General features: G+C 40.2%; 2 protein-coding genes across 3 annotated transcripts in view; one reads left to right on the top strand and one right to left on the bottom strand.

The window, feature by feature from the left end:
• ANKMY2 (ankyrin repeat and MYND domain containing 2) overlaps window positions 1–5,924 on the top strand; it is a 37,366-nt gene extending 31,442 nt beyond the window's left edge. Inside the window, exons 8-10 of one of the 2 annotated variants that reach the window (XM_008686361.2) lie at window positions 1,126–1,254; window positions 3,207–3,264; window positions 4,766–5,924. In XM_008686361.2, coding sequence (XP_008684583.1) covers window positions 1,126–1,254; window positions 3,207–3,264; window positions 4,766–4,950 — 372 coding nt within the window. In that variant the 3' untranslated portion in view covers window positions 4,951–5,924. Of the gene's footprint in view, window positions 1–1,125; window positions 1,255–3,206; window positions 3,337–4,765 lie in introns of both variants that reach the window. The other variant, XM_008686359.2, reaches the window with a different exon arrangement.
• Window positions 5,925–7,574: 1,650 nt separating this feature from the next.
• LRRC72 (leucine rich repeat containing 72) overlaps window positions 7,575–21,403 on the bottom strand; it is a 36,307-nt gene continuing 22,478 nt past the window's right edge. The window contains exons 6-9 of the mRNA XM_008686531.2: window positions 19,024–19,113; window positions 17,940–18,092; window positions 11,518–11,545; window positions 7,575–10,646 (exon numbers count right to left, since the gene is read on the bottom strand). Coding sequence (XP_008684753.1) covers window positions 10,481–10,646; window positions 11,518–11,545; window positions 17,940–18,092; window positions 19,024–19,113 — 437 coding nt within the window. The 3' untranslated portion in view covers window positions 7,575–10,480. The remainder of the gene's footprint in view (window positions 10,647–11,517; window positions 11,546–17,939; window positions 18,093–19,023; window positions 19,114–21,403) is intronic.

Consider the following 21,403-nt stretch of genomic DNA (forward strand, 5'->3'; position numbering starts at 1 on the left):
AATTGTTAATGTTTATCTTAGTGATCTGAGTCATTGAGCAAAGGTTTATTAATAGAGAGAAGATAGGATGTAATGCATCTTAGACAATTTTCTCTCTTTAAAAATTTTTGTTCTTTAAGAGTTACGTATTCTCTCTGGAAAACTTCATTTATCTGGAGTACCTGTGGTTGTGAACGTCCCAGGAAGCCACTGTTTACTTCCTAATGGGTTTTGTTAAACTCACAAGTTCACAAGCCACTGAAGCAATACTAACTATTTCCTGTCACGGGGTAAGTCTCAGGGTTGGCTGCCAGGAGGATCACCTGTGGCACTTTCCGACAGCGCTGATGCCCGGGGCCTCCTGTAGAGGTTTCGGTTCCCTCTGCCTCCTGTGGATCTCTGGCTTCTCCCTGTCACAGAGCTCAGCAGGAAGTGTGAGGCATGGCTACATTTAAGAAGTGTTGCGTCAGCATTGTAACAGAGTATACTATTAAAGGTGCTGTGGGACGCCTGGGTCACTTAGTCCCTTAAGCGTCTGCCTTCAGTTCAGGTCATGATCCCGGGGTCCTGGGATCGAGTCCCACATCAGGCTCCTTGCTGAGCGAGGAGCCTGCTTCGCCCTCTATGCCTCCCTCTGCTTGTGCTCTCTCTCTCTCTGACAAATAATTAAAACCTTTAAAAAAAAAAAAGATGCTTTGCTTTATCACTTGACAGCATGTATTTTAACTTCTGGTAGACTAGCTAATGTCTCTGATTTTATAGGATATGTTGAATAAAGCATCCTGTTTGTTTTTAAGTTGAATATCTTTCCACGGGAAGAGCTCTGGTGCCTAAGCAAATTCTTACTTAACAAAGTAGATGATGAGATTTTGTATAACCAGAAAGAGTTCTTGCCACCCAACAGTGACAAGAAAGATTCCATGTCGTTATTCAGCTGTGCCCTCAATTCTTTTCTGAAGCCGTAGTTCATGGTAGCAGCCATGCTCTTGTAAGGTGACATAGATGAAGCCTGGGTCACCGCCAGCCTTTTAATGCCTTTGTCCCTGTGTGCCTGCTTCTAGACAACACTGTTCATGGAGTGTCATCTCTGTAGTCTTTCCATGGTGATTTTAAAGTGTGTTTTCCTCTTCTTCATACCTGCTCTAGGGTTCTGATCCCACCGCATTCTCTGTACTTACCCAAGCCATCACTGGTCAGGTGGGTTTTGTGGATGTGGAATTTTGCACTACCTGTGGAGAAAAGGGAGCAAGTAAAAGATGTTCCGTCTGCAAGATGGTAAGAGTGAAGTTCTTTGAAGTCTGTTGATCTGGTTTAGATTTCATATCCAATTTGCTAATTGACTTTTAACATTCTCTAAATATCATGGTTGACATTAGTTTTCTAATACATTCTAATATAAAGTCTAATTCCACGTATCTAATACTCAAAAGTAATTTTGAAAGAGCAGTACGGGATAACTGTAGTTCTGTGTAGTTCTGTGGTGTAGCTTCTGTCAAACTTCCAGGCTACCCCAGCTTCTGTGCAGACCACCCCCAAGAAAGAAAGAATATGAGTGAATGAATGAATGCCGTAAGGCATTGCAGCTGGTGCGGACATGAGAGCCTAGAACAGGACAGTTCATAAGTATGCCATCTTAAATCTTCTGATGGTGGCTTGCACTACAATCTCTTCACCATCTCTTCCTTGTAAAACTCCAACTTCCTTGTTACTGCCACCAATCTTTACGCCTCTTCCTCGGACTCTACGCCCCATTTCTGCCGGCATGATCTTTGTAAAGGGCGTATCTTCTCACAGGTATTACGCACAAGCATTCATCTGTACATTCACTTTACCCTTTAAGTTATATTAATTAATTAATTTAATTATATTAATTTCCCATTGTTTTTAAGGTTGGAATTCTTCAGCATATTAATAGTACCCATCACATTTTGCTTTAACCTGCTTCTCCACCTTCATCTCCTTTAATTACTTACTTCTTTGAACCTCAGTTTCCTTGTATGTGACATGGGGTTAGCTTGTGAGAATTCATTGAGACCACCTACATTGGTTAACTGACTCTGCCTGTAAAACACTTAAAACAACAACCATTTGCTAATTTCCCATGTTAGCGGTTGACTAGGGTTACCCAGGGCACCTTCTCTTTCATGTGTCTCTTATCCTCCTTGGACCAGCAGGCCAGGCTGAGCCATTCTAATAATGATGGCAGAGGTAAAAGGGGACAAGTAGAAACACACGAGGTCCCTTGAAGTCTAGTCTTGAAATTGTCGTGCTCTCACATTCCTTTGGCCAAAACAAGTCACATGGCCAAACTTAAAGTGAATTCTCCTTCCCTTCAGTGAAAAGAACTTTGAAATCACATGAGAAAGTGTACACATGAAGGGAAAAATAAAGAATCAGGACCAATGAAACAATCTACACCTACAAATAGGTGTCCTCTATATATAAGGGCTTAGCACAGGGCTTGGCATATAATCTTGCAAAAATCTAAGCTCCATTTACACAAACGTTTTGCTGTCCTCAAACATATAATTCACTTCTTTTCTTGCATTTGTGTACAAGATAATTTCTCTGCTTGGAATGCTTCCTTCCCATTTCTCTGTTGACTGACTCCCTTCATATAGAGTGAGTCACTGCTTCCTCTGTGGTCCTGTTGCTGTTACGACCTGTACTAGGATGTGAATCATGTCGTTGGGTATCTGCCTCGCTCCATGCTGCTCTGTCCAGCTCTTTCTCAACCTTAGTTTCCTCTGAGACAACTATATCTTCCTTGTCACTGTACAATCCTGACACATGGTAGGTTCTTCATAAATCATTTGTTAGAGTCTTTGGTAGACTGTTTAATATATATCTATTGTCATAAAGGATAAGCTAAACATTACAAATATAAATTAGTGCCCACCATGGTTTTAAAAGAAAGCATAGGGGCGCCTGGGTGGCGCATTCGGTTGGGCATCCGACTCTTGGTTTCGGCTCAGGTTGTCATCTCAGGATCACAGAATCAAGCCCTGAGTTGGGCTCCACACTCAGTGTGGAATCAGCTTGGGACTCTGTCTTCCTCTGCCCACCACCACCCCTGCTCTCTCTCTCTTAAAATAAATAAATCTTAAGTAAAAATAAAGGAAAGCATAAGAAACAACCTTTTCACAATAGTTCTTGGTTTAATGTCATAGTTGGACTATCATGCAATCACAGCTCTTGAAATGAAGTAAACCTACAATTGTTTTCAGGTTATATATTGTGATCAAACCTGCCAGAAAACACACTGGTTTGCCCACAAGAAAATCTGTAAGTATCTAAAGGACATTTATGAAAAACAACAATTGGAAGCTGCCAAAGAAAAGAATGAAGAGGAAAACAGTATGTATATAAAAAGCGAGCTCATACTGCTTCTCATTGGGCAGAGGAATGATATTATTAATGATACTAAGACAGGCACCAAGGAAATGGGTGTTCTCTGGGGGCCAAGGAAACTTGGAGTTGACCAATAATAAGAATCACATTTAAATGTGTCCCTATTTGGGGTTGTTGGGATAACGTATAGAATATGATTAGCCTAGAAGTTCCTGGAAAACAGACAGGTATAGAATTCTAAGGAATATAGTTTATTGCGTATTCTACATTCTGACTCACGAGAATGCACTGCAACGATGGGACTCTAAATGAGTGTTCACTTGTACTCGGCTCACAAGGGATGTTAAGGTCTTTGACTAAGGAAGTCATTAAATTTCCCCTAATGACTACCCGAAGATTTTAAGGTTGGGAACCTTTAATTTTTTAAATTAAAGTACAAAGCTGTAGGTGAAATTACAGAGTAAATTTATAAATTACAGATTAGATTGCAGCTCTAATGTACAGATTAGGTGTCTCTCAGTATCTGGGCACTGAATTCCATGGTACTTTGTCTCTCCCTCCCTCATGAGGTATATGACTCATTTTCATCAGAAACAGTGAGTCGCTTCAGCAGTGATTCACAGACTATAGTGGAAACCACCTCCACTCCTGCGCCCCACCCCTGAGAATATATCGTATGTTCTGAGGCATGATCTAGTTAGAAAAAGTTGCCCTGCTGACTGATACAAAACACTTCAACCTCCACCCCTCAGAAGACTGCATTGCCTTTACCACCTGCTTGAGAAACAACTAGGAGTAGGATTGAACGATTTGTACAAAATTTAATGTGTATAAATAAATTTATAAGAGACTCGTCAGGCTTTCTGACTGCCATGCCTTCTCCTGTTGTCCGGACTGAACTTTCGTATCCTGCGTGTTGTGGACAGAGGCTAACAGCTGGTCCTGCTACCAAGTGAGGGAGACAGTAAGGTTGTCAGGAGAGTGGGAATTCCGGTTGGTCAGCAGCAGCAGGTGCCGCACACTCTTCTAAATGTCACAGCACCTTGATTCTCCAGCAGCTGGGCTAGGCTTTGTGATCCCCCACTTTACACTTAAGGAAACCACCCTGCGCAGCCCGCTACCTACCCAAAGACCTCCAGCTCGTTGGTGGCAAAGCTGTCTTCGAAGGCAGGTCCCAGACAAGCATTTCGATTTCAAAGCCTGGCTGCGGAGCCAGAGGCCTGCGTCCACATCCTGGTTCTGCTGTGCACTGGCTGTGAAGGAAGTTGCCAAAGCCTTCTCTTCTCAGTTTCCCCATTTGTAAAAATCACGATTTACCTCACGGGGCTCTTGCGGGGATGCAGTAACTTAATACACGGAAAGCCTTCAGAAGAGAGACTGACACACGGTAGGAGCAACGAAATGACCTTTTTTTTTTCTTTTTTCTTTTTATCAGATGGCAGACGTGATGTCAATTCTAATTGTGTTAGTGAAGAGCAGCTGGAGGCCGAGGCAGAAATCTCCCAAGGGGATTGTCACCCTAAGGCGTCTGTGGAAGGGGAGAAAGAATGTTCTCGGAGTGGCGCCGGGCTGGACGGCTTACAGGGTGCCCCTGCTGGTCCGCAGGAGTCTGAGGAGTGAGGCCGGAGCAGGTGGCAGCGCGGACCCGCCGTGCCCCGGCAGCTAGCCGGCGAGTTCATGCAACTGAGTCCTCACTGCCTCGCGACACCCGCATGGCACTGGGGCAGGATTCCGTGTTTCCTAGAATAGATGCCTTCAAGCAAAGCTCCGTCTGCCATGCCCTGAGCTCCTAGTGATTTCTCTACTGTAACTGGACAGATCCTCCAAGGGAAAAATTTGTATTTCAGAGTATCACAGAAACGTTTTAATTCCCTGAAGCCAGCTTCCTAGCAATTGTTCTCAAAGCAGAAGAAATTTCCTTAAAGAAGAAATGTAGGCTCTGGGGAACAAAGGGGCAAGCAGAACAGGTGTAGGAGAGAGATTTTCAGGAAAGAAGAATTTTCTAGCCACCGAGATGGGTAGTTAAACGAATCATAACTTATATGTGAATAAGATGCATATAAATAGCATTTATAATAGTGAAGTCCTACTAATTTAGATGCAGTGAAATGAAGAAAAGTTGTATGTTACAGGCTCTGTCACAGTCCAGCTCATTGTAGTTTTATAGAAAAATGATCCTGAGCTGTCTGAACTTGATACAGTTCCTGCAGTGACGTTTTATCTACAGTATCTGTACCTTCAGAAATGTCAGAACTAAGGCATAGCCACGGTTCTCTCAGCATGTGCACTGAAAAGGATGTTTCATGAAATTTCTGATGAAATAATGGCTAACCTTAGTGTGTCCCCCGTTATAAAAACAATTCACGGGCCGTATTCCACTTGAAAGGCTTTTTTCTTCCTGTCAGCTTTACATGGGCCCCTTCCTGCCCAGAAGCTGATTTATGACTGTCACGTTTAGAATGTGCTGGCCCCAGGTTTTAGCATATGCGGTGCGGAAGCGGAGCTAGGGCCCGATCGCCGAAGACGGCACTGTGTTTCAGAGTTTCTTGTGATGATTGTAAAATAAATCGTGCCTACTGATATAACCAACTCCACATCTTGTTTCCTCGTTTATTGCTGTCGAGGGATGGCAAATATCATTTTAGGGAATTCAGCAAATACTAGTGAACGAAAGAAGTATTCTCGTGTGTACAGTCGCGAATCAAAATGACTGCGATTCCCACCTCACGTCACGATGCTGTTCTTCTGTTTCCCTGGTTCTCCTCTTCCTTCCACTCAGCGACTTTTGCCCCGGCCCCACACCACCGCTCCCGCAGGCCCTCTGGCACGCCGGCCCGCGTGAGCATGCGCAGTGGGACGGCTCGGCCGGGCAGGAAGTCAGCAGACACACTGCACCTGGACGTGTCAGGCGTACAAGCCTCCTCACCGGTCAAGGTACCTCATCCACGCGCTGAGAGACGTTCCTCTTTGCCGAGTAAGATCGTCCTCCTAGGCTGCCCTCTCCCACCAGTGTTTTTATGTGCGTTATCTGGTTTTTCAGTGCTTTTTTTTTTTTATTCGTGTTACCGCCGTTTTGTGTTATGATTATGATGCCTGTCTTCAGATACCATAGAGGGTTATGAAAAAGCAGGAGGAAATAGGAAAACCGAGAGGTGTGGCAATGGAGAGGAACTTCTTTCCTTCGTTGAAGGGAATGCGGACAGGAATCGGGTTACCTCTGTAACCGCCAGTGCATGAAGAGGACTTCAGGGGTAAGGCGCGTCAACATTTCAGTTTCCCACCGATATATTTCGGGGAAGAGGTGGTCGGAAAACGGAGTTTAAGAGACAATGAGGTTGGTTCTGATTAGAATCCCTTCCTTCGTCATACATAATCTCAAATAGATGTTTCCATTATAATACCATCAAAATAGGTGGTCATCCGGTTCATTTTGGTTTTAGCCATGTTGAATTATTTTCAATATGCTATCAAGAAACTTCTCTTGGGGCTCCTGGGTGGCTCACTTAAGCGTCTGCCCTCGGCTCAGGTCGTGATCTCGCAGTGCTGGGATCCAGCCCTGCGTGGGCTCCCTGCTCAGCAGGGAGGAGTCTTCTCCCTCTCCCTTTGCCCCTCCCACCAGCTTGTGCTCTCGCTCTCAATAAATAAAATCCTTAAAAAAATAATCTGAACACTTCTGCCGCTGGGAAGCAGAATAGACATACTTTTCTCTATTCCTTCTGCTAAGTAAAACTACAATCCCTGGACATTATGTATCAAACAAAGAGAAGATGACTCTGTAAGATGGAAAAAGAGGCAGACTGCCTGTGACCTCAGGATCCAGGCAATGACATTTCGTTTGCTCTCTGAGGGGTTTTTGGTTTTGGTTTTGGTTTTTTTTGCGCCTCATATATCCCAGTCATGATGCCAAAGAAACTGACAACATGGAAGCACCAACGCTGCAGACCAAAATAAATCCCAACAAAGGTCTGCCAGCTTGCTGGCCTGCCCTGCAGATTTCGGACTCAAGACTGCAACATCAACTCATTCTTTAATTTCCAATCTGCCTTGGCCTGCCTTACAAGTTTAGTATTTGCCAGCCCCCAAAATGGCATGAGCCAATTCCTTAAAATAAATCACTCTCTCTTTCTATGCATATACTCTATCAGTTGAGTTTTTGTGGAGAATCCTGACTAATACGCTAGGTATCTTATATTGGGCAGCTAACAAATTCATGAACTAGAGTGGCTTAAATAATAAACATGTACTTCTCATAGTTCTGGAGGCTAGGTGAGATCATGGTCGAGTTTTTGGTGAAGACCCTCTTCCTGTCTACAGAGGACCATCTTCTTGCTCTGTCCTCACATGGTGGAAAGAGGGTAGCCAGCTCTGTGGCCTCTTAAAAAGGCATTAATCCCCTTCGTGAGGGCTCTACTCTCATGACCTAATTACGTCCCAAAAGCCCCACCTCCAGATACCATCATGTTGAAGGTTAGATTTCAATATCAGGTTTTTGGGGGCGGGGACACGAATGTTCATTCTGTGACATCATGTATAGTTCCTAAAGGGCACAGCCGCTCTGGGGATGAGAACAACAGTATTAGCTGACATCTCTCAAGCGCTGACTTCAAGAAAGCTGCCCCACCTAACACTTCACATCCGTCGTCTAACTTAATTCTTGAAATTTTATGAGTTAACTATGATGACGATTTTAAATAAGAGGAAATGAAAGCTTAGAGAAGTTAGCTAACTCGTCCAAGTGACAACTAGTAAGTGAAGAGCTAAGCTAGGTCCAATTCCAGAGCCCCAGCTTTTAGCCGCTCCCCTATATAGATCTGTAAATCAGTGTTTTCGGTTTCCTGGTCATGAGAGCTCCTGAAGGTTCTGAAATATACTTTCACTTGAGTCAGCTTCAGTGATTCTCTGTTGCTTAAAACAAAGAATTTAAAACACCCTCTCAATTGTATGTTCCATTTTGTAGAGATTTAGGTCACTTCAGTAAGGATCATTTCTTCTATTTTGTGTTTCTCCCCAAACGGTATTTAATATAGTATTTGCAAATCACAGCCACTCAGTAGCCCTTCATTACTGAATATAAAATACTGAGAAGTGCATTTTAAAGCAAATCTTTTTCTTCATACAAAGGACGCATATTTCCATTAGTTCTTTAAAAAGGAGATTATATAAAATTTGCTAGCTATAGTTTTGTAATTGGAATAATTTCTTCATCCTTTTTAGTGATTGTGGGATTCAAAATAAAATATCAGGCTACACGTTCTTTTACAATTCTTTTAGTTGTTAACCTGGATATTATAATATCTAATTTATTGCAATCTAATTCAAAATTAATATTGCTTATGCAACTTACGGGCCAGCAGCTTAAATCTGATCCCAAATGTACCATTTCCATCATGAACTAGGTTGCTGCTCTGCCTACCCAACACTATTGCTTGGTGGGGCTGATAGTACTCAGCTCGTGATGAGTAACTGGTCAAAGTTACTTGTTCGTGGGTCAGGCTCTCAGTACTAGGACGGATGCAGTAGCCATTCCAACAATGACCAGTTCTCTGCTGAAGGTAGTATGGCCTTATTCAAGATCCTTTTGAGACTGTACCGTGACTTTCTTTGACTTTGCAAAGACTCCACAAAGCCTCCTTACCTACCACAAGTACTTCTAGCACCACAGATTATACTGAGTTATTCTATCCATTATCTATTGCTGTGTAAGAAATGACCCCAAAATGTATCAGCTTGAAGCATCAATAAGCATTATCTCATATAATTTTTGCAGGCCAGAAAAAGGAGCAGCTTAACTGGGTGATTCTGGCTTGGGGTTTCTCGGGACGGTGCAGAGCAGCTTTTGGCCAGAAGTTCAGTCATCTTAGGTCTGATGAGATCTGGAGGATCTGCTGGTAAGCCAGCTCCCACATACGGTTGTGGCAACAGGCCTTTGTCCCTCACTGGCTTTCTGGAAAGTGGCCTCCGTTCCTCACCGATGAGCCTCTCCAGAGGACCGCCTCAATGTCCTCATGACATGGTAGCAGGCTTCTTGCAGAATGAGTGATCCAGAAGAGAGAACAAGAGAACATTTCGATCCTTTCTGTGGCCAAATCTTGGAGGCCACGCACTATCACTTTTGTCTCGAGCCACTCATCCACATCGATGCCCGAATCTCTGCCTTTTCTCTACCTCTGACAGGAACCATACCTGAATCTTCAGACCCTGGCTTTGTACAGAATCTTAAGTGCCCACAGGTGAAAGAAGGTTACAGATTCTCAGGGACAGTTCACTGTTCCCTCTAGGGTTTCCGTCCCTTGTCTGTTTGATTTCAGCCCCGCTTGTCCAGTGTGTCTCTATCCCGTCTGTGTTACGCTGTGGTGGTGGTCTGAGCACCATCAGACAGGAGGAAACGTCACTCTGCTTCTTACAAGTTTCTGATCTAGCTCTTCAGCTCAGCTGGGGAAAACCAGCAAGGCATTTTGTCTCTCAGCACCAGGCAACTGCTAAAAGCTTTTCTGGTTTCTTTTTCCTCTAGCAGCAGGCTTCCAGCTAGGCCAAGCTCACATCATTAGTCTGCACCCGCACCTGGCAAACGCCTTCAAAGGCAACATGCAAGGACAATAGGCTGAATAAATAAATTGCGGTATCATCGTACAATGGAATACCATACAGCAGTGAGAACGATAGCACTATCGCCTCTAGCAACAACACGGGTGCATTTTACAGTATTGAGTAAGAGAAGCCAGACACATGATAATTCAGCTTCTCTGATTCTGTTTACATGCCTTTCAAAGACAGACATGATTAGTTTATGGTTTAGAATTCATAACAGTGATTCCTCTTAAAGGGTGGCTACTAATAGGGAATAGGACTGGTAATAGGAATGAAGAAGCCGTTCACATGCTGGTAATAGTCTCTTTCTCCATCAAGGACTGCTGTTACATGAACACGTTCATGTTTGAAAATTGGTTGAGCTGAACACTTAATGATTCGTGTACATTTCTGTATACATGTTTCACTTTCACAGAAACATAAAATGTGTAGGGATTATATTATTGGTGTTTCTGCTTATGTTTACATGTTTCAAATAATATAACAAGTATATAACATGCTTAATCACAGAGAGGTTTAATAAACAACAGAAATCCACTAGGATTTCTAGAAATACTAGGGGTTATCTCAGTGTCACTGTGAGCATTTGAGCAGGTTCTCTGCCTTTCTCGTCGAGGTATTTTTCCTCTCGTGTTGGAACTGTGTCCCAGTTCAAGGACGTAATAGCCATAGCTGATCTCTTCATGGACCTTACAAACACAGCATCTTCTGGGTCATTGAACACAGTTCTGCAAAAATGGCAATTATGTCAGGAAAAAAAATCCATTAAGCCACAGTGAAATTTTAATTTAAACAAACAAATGCCATATTTTTCCATGCTATTTATAGCCTAGTACCACTAACAAATAACTTTGGGCCTCTACTGACAAATGATTTTCAGAATAAGGAATGCTATTCTTATTATATATATTATTTATTTTTTTAAAATTCAGTTTTTGAGCATATGTGGGATCAGCTATTCCAGTTTAAGCCTCACACATTAATGTGTTTATGATTTGAAACCAGTGTTAAATGAAATGATTAAAATATTTGTAGATGTCGTATGCATATTAGTATCTTAAGTACATTGTGTTAGAAAGTTATGATTTCTCTACATTATGCTATTATTTTATAAATGTGCTTGGGGATAATATTTTTCAACCCTGAATCCAAAGAAAAAAAATACCAAATTTCAAAAGAATGATGATTCTAAAGTTCATCAATGTTCATGAATTTGAAATGTTTTCCGTAGTTTAATGAAGTATTTGCTTTTGAAAATGTAAATTCCAGGGAATATAAAATGTTAATGTACATAACTGCTCTCACTGAACTTATTTAGAGAAATATTAAACATTTGTAATTTGCTAATAAGTCTTGGGTTTTATTTTTTATGCATTGAATCAGCCTTTCATTTTTTTCTGGTTATAATAATAATACTAAAACCCTAAGGATATCAAATATGATTGAGCTTATTTATCATAGAAAGACAGCAATTCTTCCATCTATTGAAGTTAGTCATTTTTTAACTCATTAAACTCTATTTTGGGAAATGAAGATGATTTAAAGTCAACATAATCAGGAAATAATTGGATAATAAAAGTAAGGTTAAAAATCACTTACTTGTCTACATTATTCGCAAATGCAAAATCTAAAAAAAAAATTTCTAAATTAGTATTTTTCAAACGTTTATTCGGCATTTAAAAACAATGGAACAATGCTATAAAGGAAAAGTCTAGAGCACAATTCTCTGCTTTTTGAGTGGTTTTTTAGATGACTAGTTTAATCCTTCAAAAATGCCTTGATACCTAAACTCAAACTGAACTTTTCTCGTAGATATAGTGCCTCGGGTTTGCCTTGGGTTTTGAGGCAAATTCTTTAATTCAATACAGATCTCAAAACTCTGAGAACAGAATGCTTAATCAGTTAAGTTACCAGCAGAATCCAAGTGGGGATTTTTGTAATTAAGGTATTGGGTCTCATGCAGAAACCAAACCTTTTTTTCTTTTTTTTTTCAGATAGACACACACATCTATAAATGGACTAACAGACCGAATGAGGAGAATATTTAGGGCAATTTAAACCATTTGGATTCTTGGCATTAACTTCAAAGGAATCGAATAAACAAATCCTAGATCACAAGAATCTCTACCTTTCCTAGCTTTGGGAGCTCAAAGGCTAGTCCTCAAAGCCGGGATTTCTTATGGTATCTTCCAGAGACCGTCATTGCTTTGTTCATTCCTCTCCAAAGGCCTAGTGCCAGGCTAGACATGGAACTTACCAGCACCTGCTGGGCCACCAAAGCCCACAACATGAGTCCTGCTAATCCACGAGCCGCAGGGAGCACACAGCCTCTGCCTTAGAAGAATTCATGGCATCATTCCCTTCACAAGTGGGTAACCCAAGGCTCCCATTCCCTTTCTGATCTCCCTAGACTCTTTTCCTACATTTTTTTTTAGAATTTATTTATTTATTTATTTGTTTTTAAGTAATCTCTACGCCCATCGTGGGGCTTGAACTCACGACCCCAAGATCAAGTGTCCCATGCTCTTTCAACTGAGCCAGATAGGCGCCCCTCCTACATTTTTTAATTTACAAACTGCACCTTTTGCTTATAATGAATACAAACAGGAAAATAGTAGAAAGCGAAATTTCTCTTGAGCTTTCTCATTCCTCTTATCAGAGGTATCACTATTAAGAGTTTTGTATGTATGTTTCCAGCCTCCTATGTACACACACATGTGTACTCACACACATACATATACCCAGTTCCAATTTTCTTAGTACTCTGCATTACATTACTCCATGATGTATCTTTTATACTCAATATATCATAGAATAATTCTCAAGTACAACAGTTCATATTGTATGAATGTGCCATAACTTAATATTCTATGAAGGACCAGAATGTTTTCGCTATTTTTTCCATTGCACAAAATGTTTCAATGAACAGCTTTATATGCAAATCTTTGTTCATATGTGCAAATGCTTCTGTAAAAGAGACTTCAAATTTAATTGCTATGTTGAATGATTTGCACGTTTTATATATTGGTGGATGCTGCCATATTGCTATCTAGTCTTCCAAGAAAGTTGAACTAGTTTACACTATTATCAATAATGTGTAAGTTGTGCTTTTTCTCCCTTAATTATTAACCTTTATTAACCTTTTCAACTTTTATGTATCTGCAGCATGAAAATAATATCTCATTGTTTTATTTTGCATTTATTTGCTCACTAGTAAGGCTGATCATTAGACATCGCGTTTATTTCCATCTCTAAATGTTTTGTCCACAGCGTTTGTCAATTTTTTAATTTGGAGTTTACAAATTGATTTATAGAAACACTTTAATATAATGGAAGTTTTAACTTCGCCTATTGTATATATTGCAAAGATTTCGTTCTATTATGTCTTTTAATTTTGTTCCTATATCATACAATGGTTTTCATTTATACGTAGTTTAAATCTGTTGACATTTCATTTTTATAGCCCTGGGTTTTATGTAAAGCTTTGATTGGCCTTCTTCTCAGAATTATAAAAGTTTTTTTTTCAGTACTTTTCAATTCATTTACATAGATTCTTAATCTCTCTGGAATGTATTTTTCCTTATGATGTCTCCCTAAGAAAGTGGTTTTAGTTTCTTCCTTTCTTTTTTTTTTTAAGTAGGTTCCACACCCAGTGTGGAGCCCAACACAGGGCTTGCACTCACGACCCTGAGATCAAGACCTGAGATGAGATCAAGAGTTGGGATGCTAACTGATTGAGCCACCCAGCCGCCCCAGTTTTAGTTTATTTCTTTGGCCCAGGACACTCCAAGGCACAACGCCAGCGGCCCCCAGTAATTGTTTTCCGTGTAAATGGTGCCGGCCTGGCTTCCACAGTAAGCTCTGCAGACTGCTGATTTTTGCCTTCACGAATTCTTCTGACTCTGCAGTTTTCTTAATTTCCAAACAATCTCCAGATCTCACACTGGCTTTTGGTACCTCTCTGAGGCTTCATGCACAAAGAGCACTTGGCATTTGCTTCCCGGGGTATGCCTGGTGTTCCTGCTACCCAGAATCAGGGATGTCTTTAAAGCCTGGTTTCCCAAGCCTTCGATCCCCCAGCTCAAAACTTTTAATTTTGGGGGTGCCTGGGTGGCGGAATCAGTTAAGCATCTAACTCTTGGTTTTGGCTCAGGTCATGATCTCAGGGTCATGAGATCGAGCCCCACATTAGACCCTGTGCTCTGCGCAAAGTCTGCTTGAGATTTTCTCTCTCTCTCCCTCTGCCCCTCCCACTCCTGCCCTCACTCTCTCTCAAATACATAAATAAACATTTAGGGAAAAAAAACTTTCCGTTTTTACTTTTCTCTGGATTTTGTCCTCTTGCCTTATATCTGGATTCACTCACTGTGGTGAACTACCAGTTTTTAAACAGTCTACCTGATTTTCTTTTTGGTTTTCTTCTTCACTCTTCCTCCACACATGCTTCAGCTGCTAGGCCCAGGCTCTGAGACATCATCATCTCCCAGCCTGGTCTCAGCACCAGGAGTTCTGTCTTGTTTAGGGGAGAAGAGCAAATATCACAGAAACCCAGCAGTTTTACTTGGACCACTAGGAGACATTTAAAAATTTTATTGATATTTTCATTTCTTTTAATCGGCCTTAATGTCTTTCCCCACTTAGGTAGCTGGTTGGAAATCTGCAAATACCTCCTTCTTTAAAGCCATATAAAAGCCCACAGCATTTTGATTCTGAGGTCATTGGTTATCATGCAATAAGCACCAAAGACATTAGTGGAAACAGGTGCATGTGTTTTACTCATATCTATTCGACAAATATGGATAGCTGGGCTTTGAAGAAACTCTGAGTTGGCCTTTGCTTCTAAAGCTATTGCAATATAATTGGTTTCATTCCCAATTTAAAATTAAAGATAATGAAATCAAAATGCGGTGCTAAAATTGCCTTATGAACAGTTTTAAGTATGGTTTCTTTCCAGTTAAAGTATTCAGAATCCCAAATGTTCATGTCACAGCAAGATGAGATTTATATCAAAGCAAATGCAGAAACTATAAAACTGTAAGATTATTTTAAAAACTTACATAGTGGGTTTTATTAGTTTCATTTTACATGGTCAGCTATTAAGATAAGCTAAAGTAAGCCAAACTAAAGTATGGGACTAAAAATACTATGTAGTTGCTATGATATATTGGCATTTTGTAGGATATGAGTAGATTAGAGTCATGCCAATTTTTAGGAGTGCTATAGTCAGCATAGCTATGAATTAAGAAGAACAACTCTCAAATGCAATAAAACACTCTCCCTATTCTTTCTTCCTCTGATTTTGTTTTTGGAGGCTTAATATGGAAAAGCAGTAAAGAGAATAAAATGCTAATAGTTTTTTCAGCAGTCTGGTTGCACCAAAGAAAAGTGCTAAACGTCGTGATCGGCGGTCCTCCTCACACCTGTAACAGCTGTAGCACTGAATAACAGATGGGGTGGTCTTACATTGCTTGCTATTGTGTGAGCTATTTTTAAGAGTGGAGATATTCTATCCAGAGATTCATTTCCTAGCACAGCATGGCTCACTCGCACTAATCCGATAATATTCAGTTTGCGCATCTTAACAGGAAGTGAAAGAAAAACCAAGGTCAAGGCTAATAGAGCAGCTCAGTTTATCATGCGCTTGATATGTGGCAGATCAGATGTTGCAATGTTTCCATATAAGTGTCATCACACCCAGAGGAAGATATGGTCCCTATTTTTAAGAGTCGGAAAGCTGAAGCAAATCAATGTCCAGATTCGTAAAACTTCTAATTACTAACACAGCTGGTGTTCAACCCTACGGGAATCTGATCCCAAAGCTTGTGCTCTCGCCTCTACACTGGTGGTTCTTTAACTGGTGTATGTATCAGGATCACCTGCAAGTCTTGTTAAAACACAGCTTTCTGGGTCCCATCCTTGAGTTTCTAATTTAGTAGATCTCTTTGGGGGCAAGAATTTGCATTTGTAACGAGTTCTTAAGTGATGCCGCTGTGCTGGTCTGGGGACCACACTTTGAGAACCAGGGTGCTACACTACACACTTCTGCATCCAGAACATGTCCTACAGACATTTCTCCCAGTCTCTGGGACATCAAGCTGCTAAAGGAACAAGTTCAATGACACCTCGTGGAAACAATCATACAAATTGATGCATTCTACAATGTAACTGGCCTCGTCCCTAAGAAAGTCATGGAAACAAATGTAGAAATCTACTTTACATTTAAAAAGAGTAAAGGTCCATAACAACCAAATGTAATTATGAACCTTGACTGATTTCTGGTTTGAGAAAGCAGCTACAGCAACCATCTTGGAACAATTGGGAAACTTTGAATATGTATTATTATATATTAACGAGTATGAGTACACAAAGTATTTTTTTTAGGTATGATGGTGGCATTATGGGCATATAAGAGAGTGTCCTTATTTTTAAACTTATAGGCTAAATTATTTAGGAATGAAGAGCCATGATGTCTACCAGTGAAACATTTAAATGGTTCAGTGGTATTTTGATGTTTTCCAGCTTACAGAGTTTGGTGATGACCAATCAGATGTAACTAGAAACTTCTGAGGAGGTCCTTCATGAATAAAAGGCAAAGCCTCATATATGAAGGGTGAAAATGACAGAATATTAATAATTATATTATACATGGGCATATGTAGGTATCTAAGATTCTTCCAAATTTTCCCGTATTAGGAAAATTTCACATTAAAAAGTTGAGGGGAAAGTCTTGATTTTGCCATCTTTTTTTTTTTAATCTCTTGCTCATTTTTTACTAACTTAGCTAGTTGTAGAATTTTTGGTTGATAATTACTTTTCCTCAGCATTTTAAAGGTCTTGGATCGCTGCATTCTGACTTCATAATTGCAGTTGGGGAGTTTGTTGTGAATGTATAAATTATTATTTTATAGATAATGTCCATTTTCATTCTAATTTTTAGATCATTTTTGTCTTTGGTGTGGATTTTTGTCATCATGGTACGTTATTTATGTCTTTGGATATCTAAGGATTCATAGCTTATCAAAAATCCTCAGTCATTATCAGTTCAAACATCACCCTCTGTGAAATGTCTCTATTTTTTTCCTTGCAGGAAAAATAAGCTGATATTGGACCTTCTGTTTCTAATGTCTCCTTATCTCAATAGCTAATTAATATTTTCTATTTCTTGCTTTCTTTATGCTGCATTCTGGGTAATTTCTTCAAGATGATTTCCCGATTTAACATTTTTTTCCTTCATTTCTAGAAATTCTTTTTTGGTTTATTTTTTGCAAACCTGTTTGTCTCTTGGGCAAAGTGTCGTGAGGAAAAGTTTTTTGTCTTTGCACTTTTTTTTGGACCTCTTGTGATGCCTGGTGTTGTAACAGCCACCTTGTAACCAAAAAGCACACTAAGAGTGGAACAAAAGAAGATATGCTCTTGAACACTGATGATATCATTGAACTTTGCATTAACACTGAACACCCTACCTTTGTACTTTTTGCTGTGTGGGAAAAATCTCTACTTCCTTAAGTCATTGAAGTTGGATTTCTGTTACATATAAGAAATTAAATTCCAACAAATGAAATATTCTGAAGACATTCAAGTTATACTTGTATATAATGACTGTGTATATGAATCCAACCAAAACATTAACAGTGATTATTTCTGGGTGAAGGAATTGCAGATGATCTTTATTTCTTATTTTTTTTCCATATTATCAACAACTTATAGCTTTAATCGGTGAAATTGTCCAGTGATAGTGGTAATAGTAACAATCACAGCTTATTTACTGAGCTTTTTATACTGCACTAGATACTGAAGTAAGAACTTCAAGGTAATACCTCATTGTTATCACATTACTTCACTTAATACACACAAATGAAGATAAAATTGCATATTGCTTTACTTAGACTAATAAAATTGGAAAATATTCATTTCACTATGTAGGTGCTTCACTTATTATAAATTGCAGTTGTTAGTCTCATAATCAAATTAGCCAAAGTCTGAGGAATTTCAATTTCATTTTTCTTCTTTTTTCAAAATACCTGGAGGTACTCTCTGGGCTGGCTTTTGCTTAAATGGTGCTCTAGGATTCCACGAGGCATCTACTCTTCCTCTGAATGCTATTGATTGAACAACATGAGTCCTTTCATGGTTAAAAATGGTAATCATTGTTCTTCTTTCTTCTGCTGTAACTTCTGACAAATGCAAATAGTAATGTTATTGTGTAGCATTATAGAGATGCAGAGTCATTCAGAATACAATGGAAAACTTTCAATAATGTGTCCATCCGAACTATGTTATATGTGTACACCCTGTCAAAACCGTGAAGGGCAATCACAGTTATTTCCATAATCTTCCAGATGCTCAATATACGCCACTCATGTCGCAAGGCACAGATATTCCTAATGCATCCCAAACACTTTCTAACATATCACCATGGCTGGTTGAAATCACAACCATGATACATTCCTTCATTTCCTCAGGACTGTGAGGAATAACAAGAATAAATGTAGTTTTTATATATCTTCATTAGGAAGTTAGTAATTAATAATTAAGAATGTTCAAACCTATAGAGATAGAAAGGTAGGTAGACAGATGGGGGATACACCTGGAGGTAAAAGAGGCTCCCCCCGAATGTAAAGTGTAACATTTAAGTGTATCTTTGTCGCTTATATTAATCAGACATACTAGTTTATCTACAATGTTTAAGATGCATTCATGAAGAAGTTATCATTGAATATATAAGTTTTAATATATATATTTTTACAGAATTTTAAAGAATACAATTTTTAGAACTTAAGCCTTAAGAGATTTAGTCCAATTCTCTCATTTTTGAAATAAAACACTAAAATGGCAGGAATAGATGATGTGGCATTCAACACAGTCATGTCAAAATCAGGACGAGGAGACCTATTCTCACACTCAGTTAGACGGCCTTTTCAATTCAGTGACCAAGAGACATGAATTCCTAAACTAGGGCAAATTTCACAGAGCAAAAATTTCAAAAATAAATCACTGAAAAACTGTCGCTTACAAAGAGAATTATTTTCAAAGACTTTTAGCATTTTTGAACTAATGAGTTATAAGACTGCCTTTCAAATATTTCTCTGCAAGAGGTATCCTTACGTTTTCGGTCAAGAAATTGTACTTCTGGAAGGTGGTAGATTATATATAAACGGTACAGGTTATATTGGCACAAAGGGTTTTGGTGGAGAGCTGCAAAGAAAGAATCCAAATTAAGATGTCAGATTTCAAAACTGGTTTCATTTATCACTTGATAAAAGATAGGAAATCACAGAATTAATATGAAATGTAAGAACATGTAAAACTCTGCTTCATAGACCAAACCAGTGGCCTCACTAATCTCAGTTATTCTGAGCAGCACTTATTTCCCATTTGCGAAATTCATTCATTCAACAAATACTTTCCGAGTGCTTTACTATATACTAAGAACTGTGCGAGGTGCCGGGGACATAGTGTTGACCCAAATCTACCACCAATGAGGAAAGTTTTAACATGTCCATAAGTTTATTAGTAAAGGAAGAGCAAGATAGCAGCTCTGTGGAGGTCTTTTTTTTTTTTTTTAATTTTTATTTATTTATTTGACACACAGAGAGAAAGAGAGAACACAAGTGTTGGGGGGGGGAGCTTCAGGCAGAGGGAGAGGGCGAAGCAGCCTCCCTACCAAGCAGAGAGCCCGATGTGGGGCTCCATCCCCAGGACCCCGGGATCATGAGCTGAGCTGAGGCAGACGCTTAACTGACTGAGCCGCCCAGAATCCCCCTTTGTCCAGGTCTTGATGCTGTGCTTTATTAAAGGATTTGTTCACTTGGTTCTCTTCTTCCAGTCTCAAAGGTCACACGGGTGCTGTGTGGAGATGGGCAAAGGCGCAGTACACGGACCTAATATAGTTTTCTTTCTCCACTTAAAACCTTTGCACATAGTTCCGAGCACGGAAACGCCAGTAGCCGCTTCAGATCTCAGCAGGAGCAGAGCTGAGCAGGCACTGATCTTGCATCGTGTCTACCTCTGGCCAGACGCACGTGCCTCTGACTTCCTTCGCTCAGGTGCCGGGACAGCTAATGAATCACGCTGTCTCTCAGGGTGGCTGGAGGTGGGAGGCAAGCGCAGGTGGAAGAGCTCCCAGGGTTGCGGACGTCACATGCTCTACGCATCTGCGTGTAGGTACATTTTTAAAAACCTTCAACTAGAAGTCGTGAGAGTTTTACATCTAGGGGTAAAGTCTGTTCTCTATCCTTCCCTGGATATATTAAACAGGGTTACTTTAGTACAGTGTGAAATAAAACTTTTATGATTTTCACGTGGGAATCTTTAGCTATTGGATTCTGCCTACATGCAATTTCTAGACACTTCTGGAAATTAGACCTGGGGAGAAGAACCACTAGGTGGCAGTAGTAGAAAGAGTTCCAGCCATTGTATAAGCACACCATTCCCTCGCGAAACGGGGCTCATTTACTGCACATGTTAAATTTAGGAGTAGTGCTGTGGCATTTGACAGTAAAATAGAGAGAGGCTTGATAAAAGCACGAAAATATTAAGCATTAGAAGTCCAGGAAAGAACAGTTGGCAACATAAAAATGGGGGCGTGCTTAGAACACAGTGATTTTGCTAAAAACTGAAAAAGTTAATCATCTAGATGTTTTCCCCACAGGTTATAAAACATTTTGGTATTTATCGTATAAACACAAAATTTCTGGCTAATAAAATCATTACATATCCCTCTTCCCTGTGGAAAACTGGAGCTTTAGAAGGACTTACAGCAGGCAACAGAAAGCACCTGGTAGCTCATAGACAAACGCTATCAGAACGAGGAAGGCATAAAAGAAACTGGAGAGCCAGGAGTAACTAAGAATTTAAAAGAAAGGAAATGTGTATGCAGTGGGGGAAAGGAGAGGAAAAATGAAATGGAAGATTTGCAAGATGGCTCGAGTGACAAAAGGGTTTACATTTTAATCTTAAAAGGGAAGGAATTTAAAGTGGTAACGAATAATTACAACTACTGGACAGGGAGCAGAATGGATGTATATGAAACCAGTAATAAGGACAGATTTTATTTTTATTTATTTTTTTAAAGATTTTATTTATTTATTTGACAGAGAGACAGCCAGCGAGAGAGGGAACACAAGCAGGGGGAGTGGGAGAGGAAGAAGCAGGCTCCCAGGGGAGCAGGGAGCCTGATGCGGGGCTCGATCTCAGCACCCTAGGATCACGCCCTGAGCCGAAGGCAGACGCTTGACGACTGAGCCACCCAGGCGCCCCATAAAGACATTTAAAATGACCCATAGGGACATGCATTGTAGTTTGAGCCAGAAAGAGAAAAGAACATGCCCAATGATGGAAAAGCAAAACACCATCATTGTTAATGAGAAAGAGAAAGTCACAAATGCTTTAGTGCAGAAGTCTGCTCTGCAGTTGTGTTGGAGAAGCACATCGGACAACTCAGAACCCTGTCGTACATTCAAGCAGCCGGCAGTGGGGTCTGCCG

The sequence above is a fragment of the Ursus maritimus genome, unplaced genomic scaffold (genome assembly GCF_017311325.1).
Source record: "Ursus maritimus isolate PB19 unplaced genomic scaffold, ASM1731132v1 scaffold_3, whole genome shotgun sequence".
Classification (NCBI taxonomy): domain Eukaryota; kingdom Metazoa; phylum Chordata; class Mammalia; order Carnivora; family Ursidae; genus Ursus; species Ursus maritimus.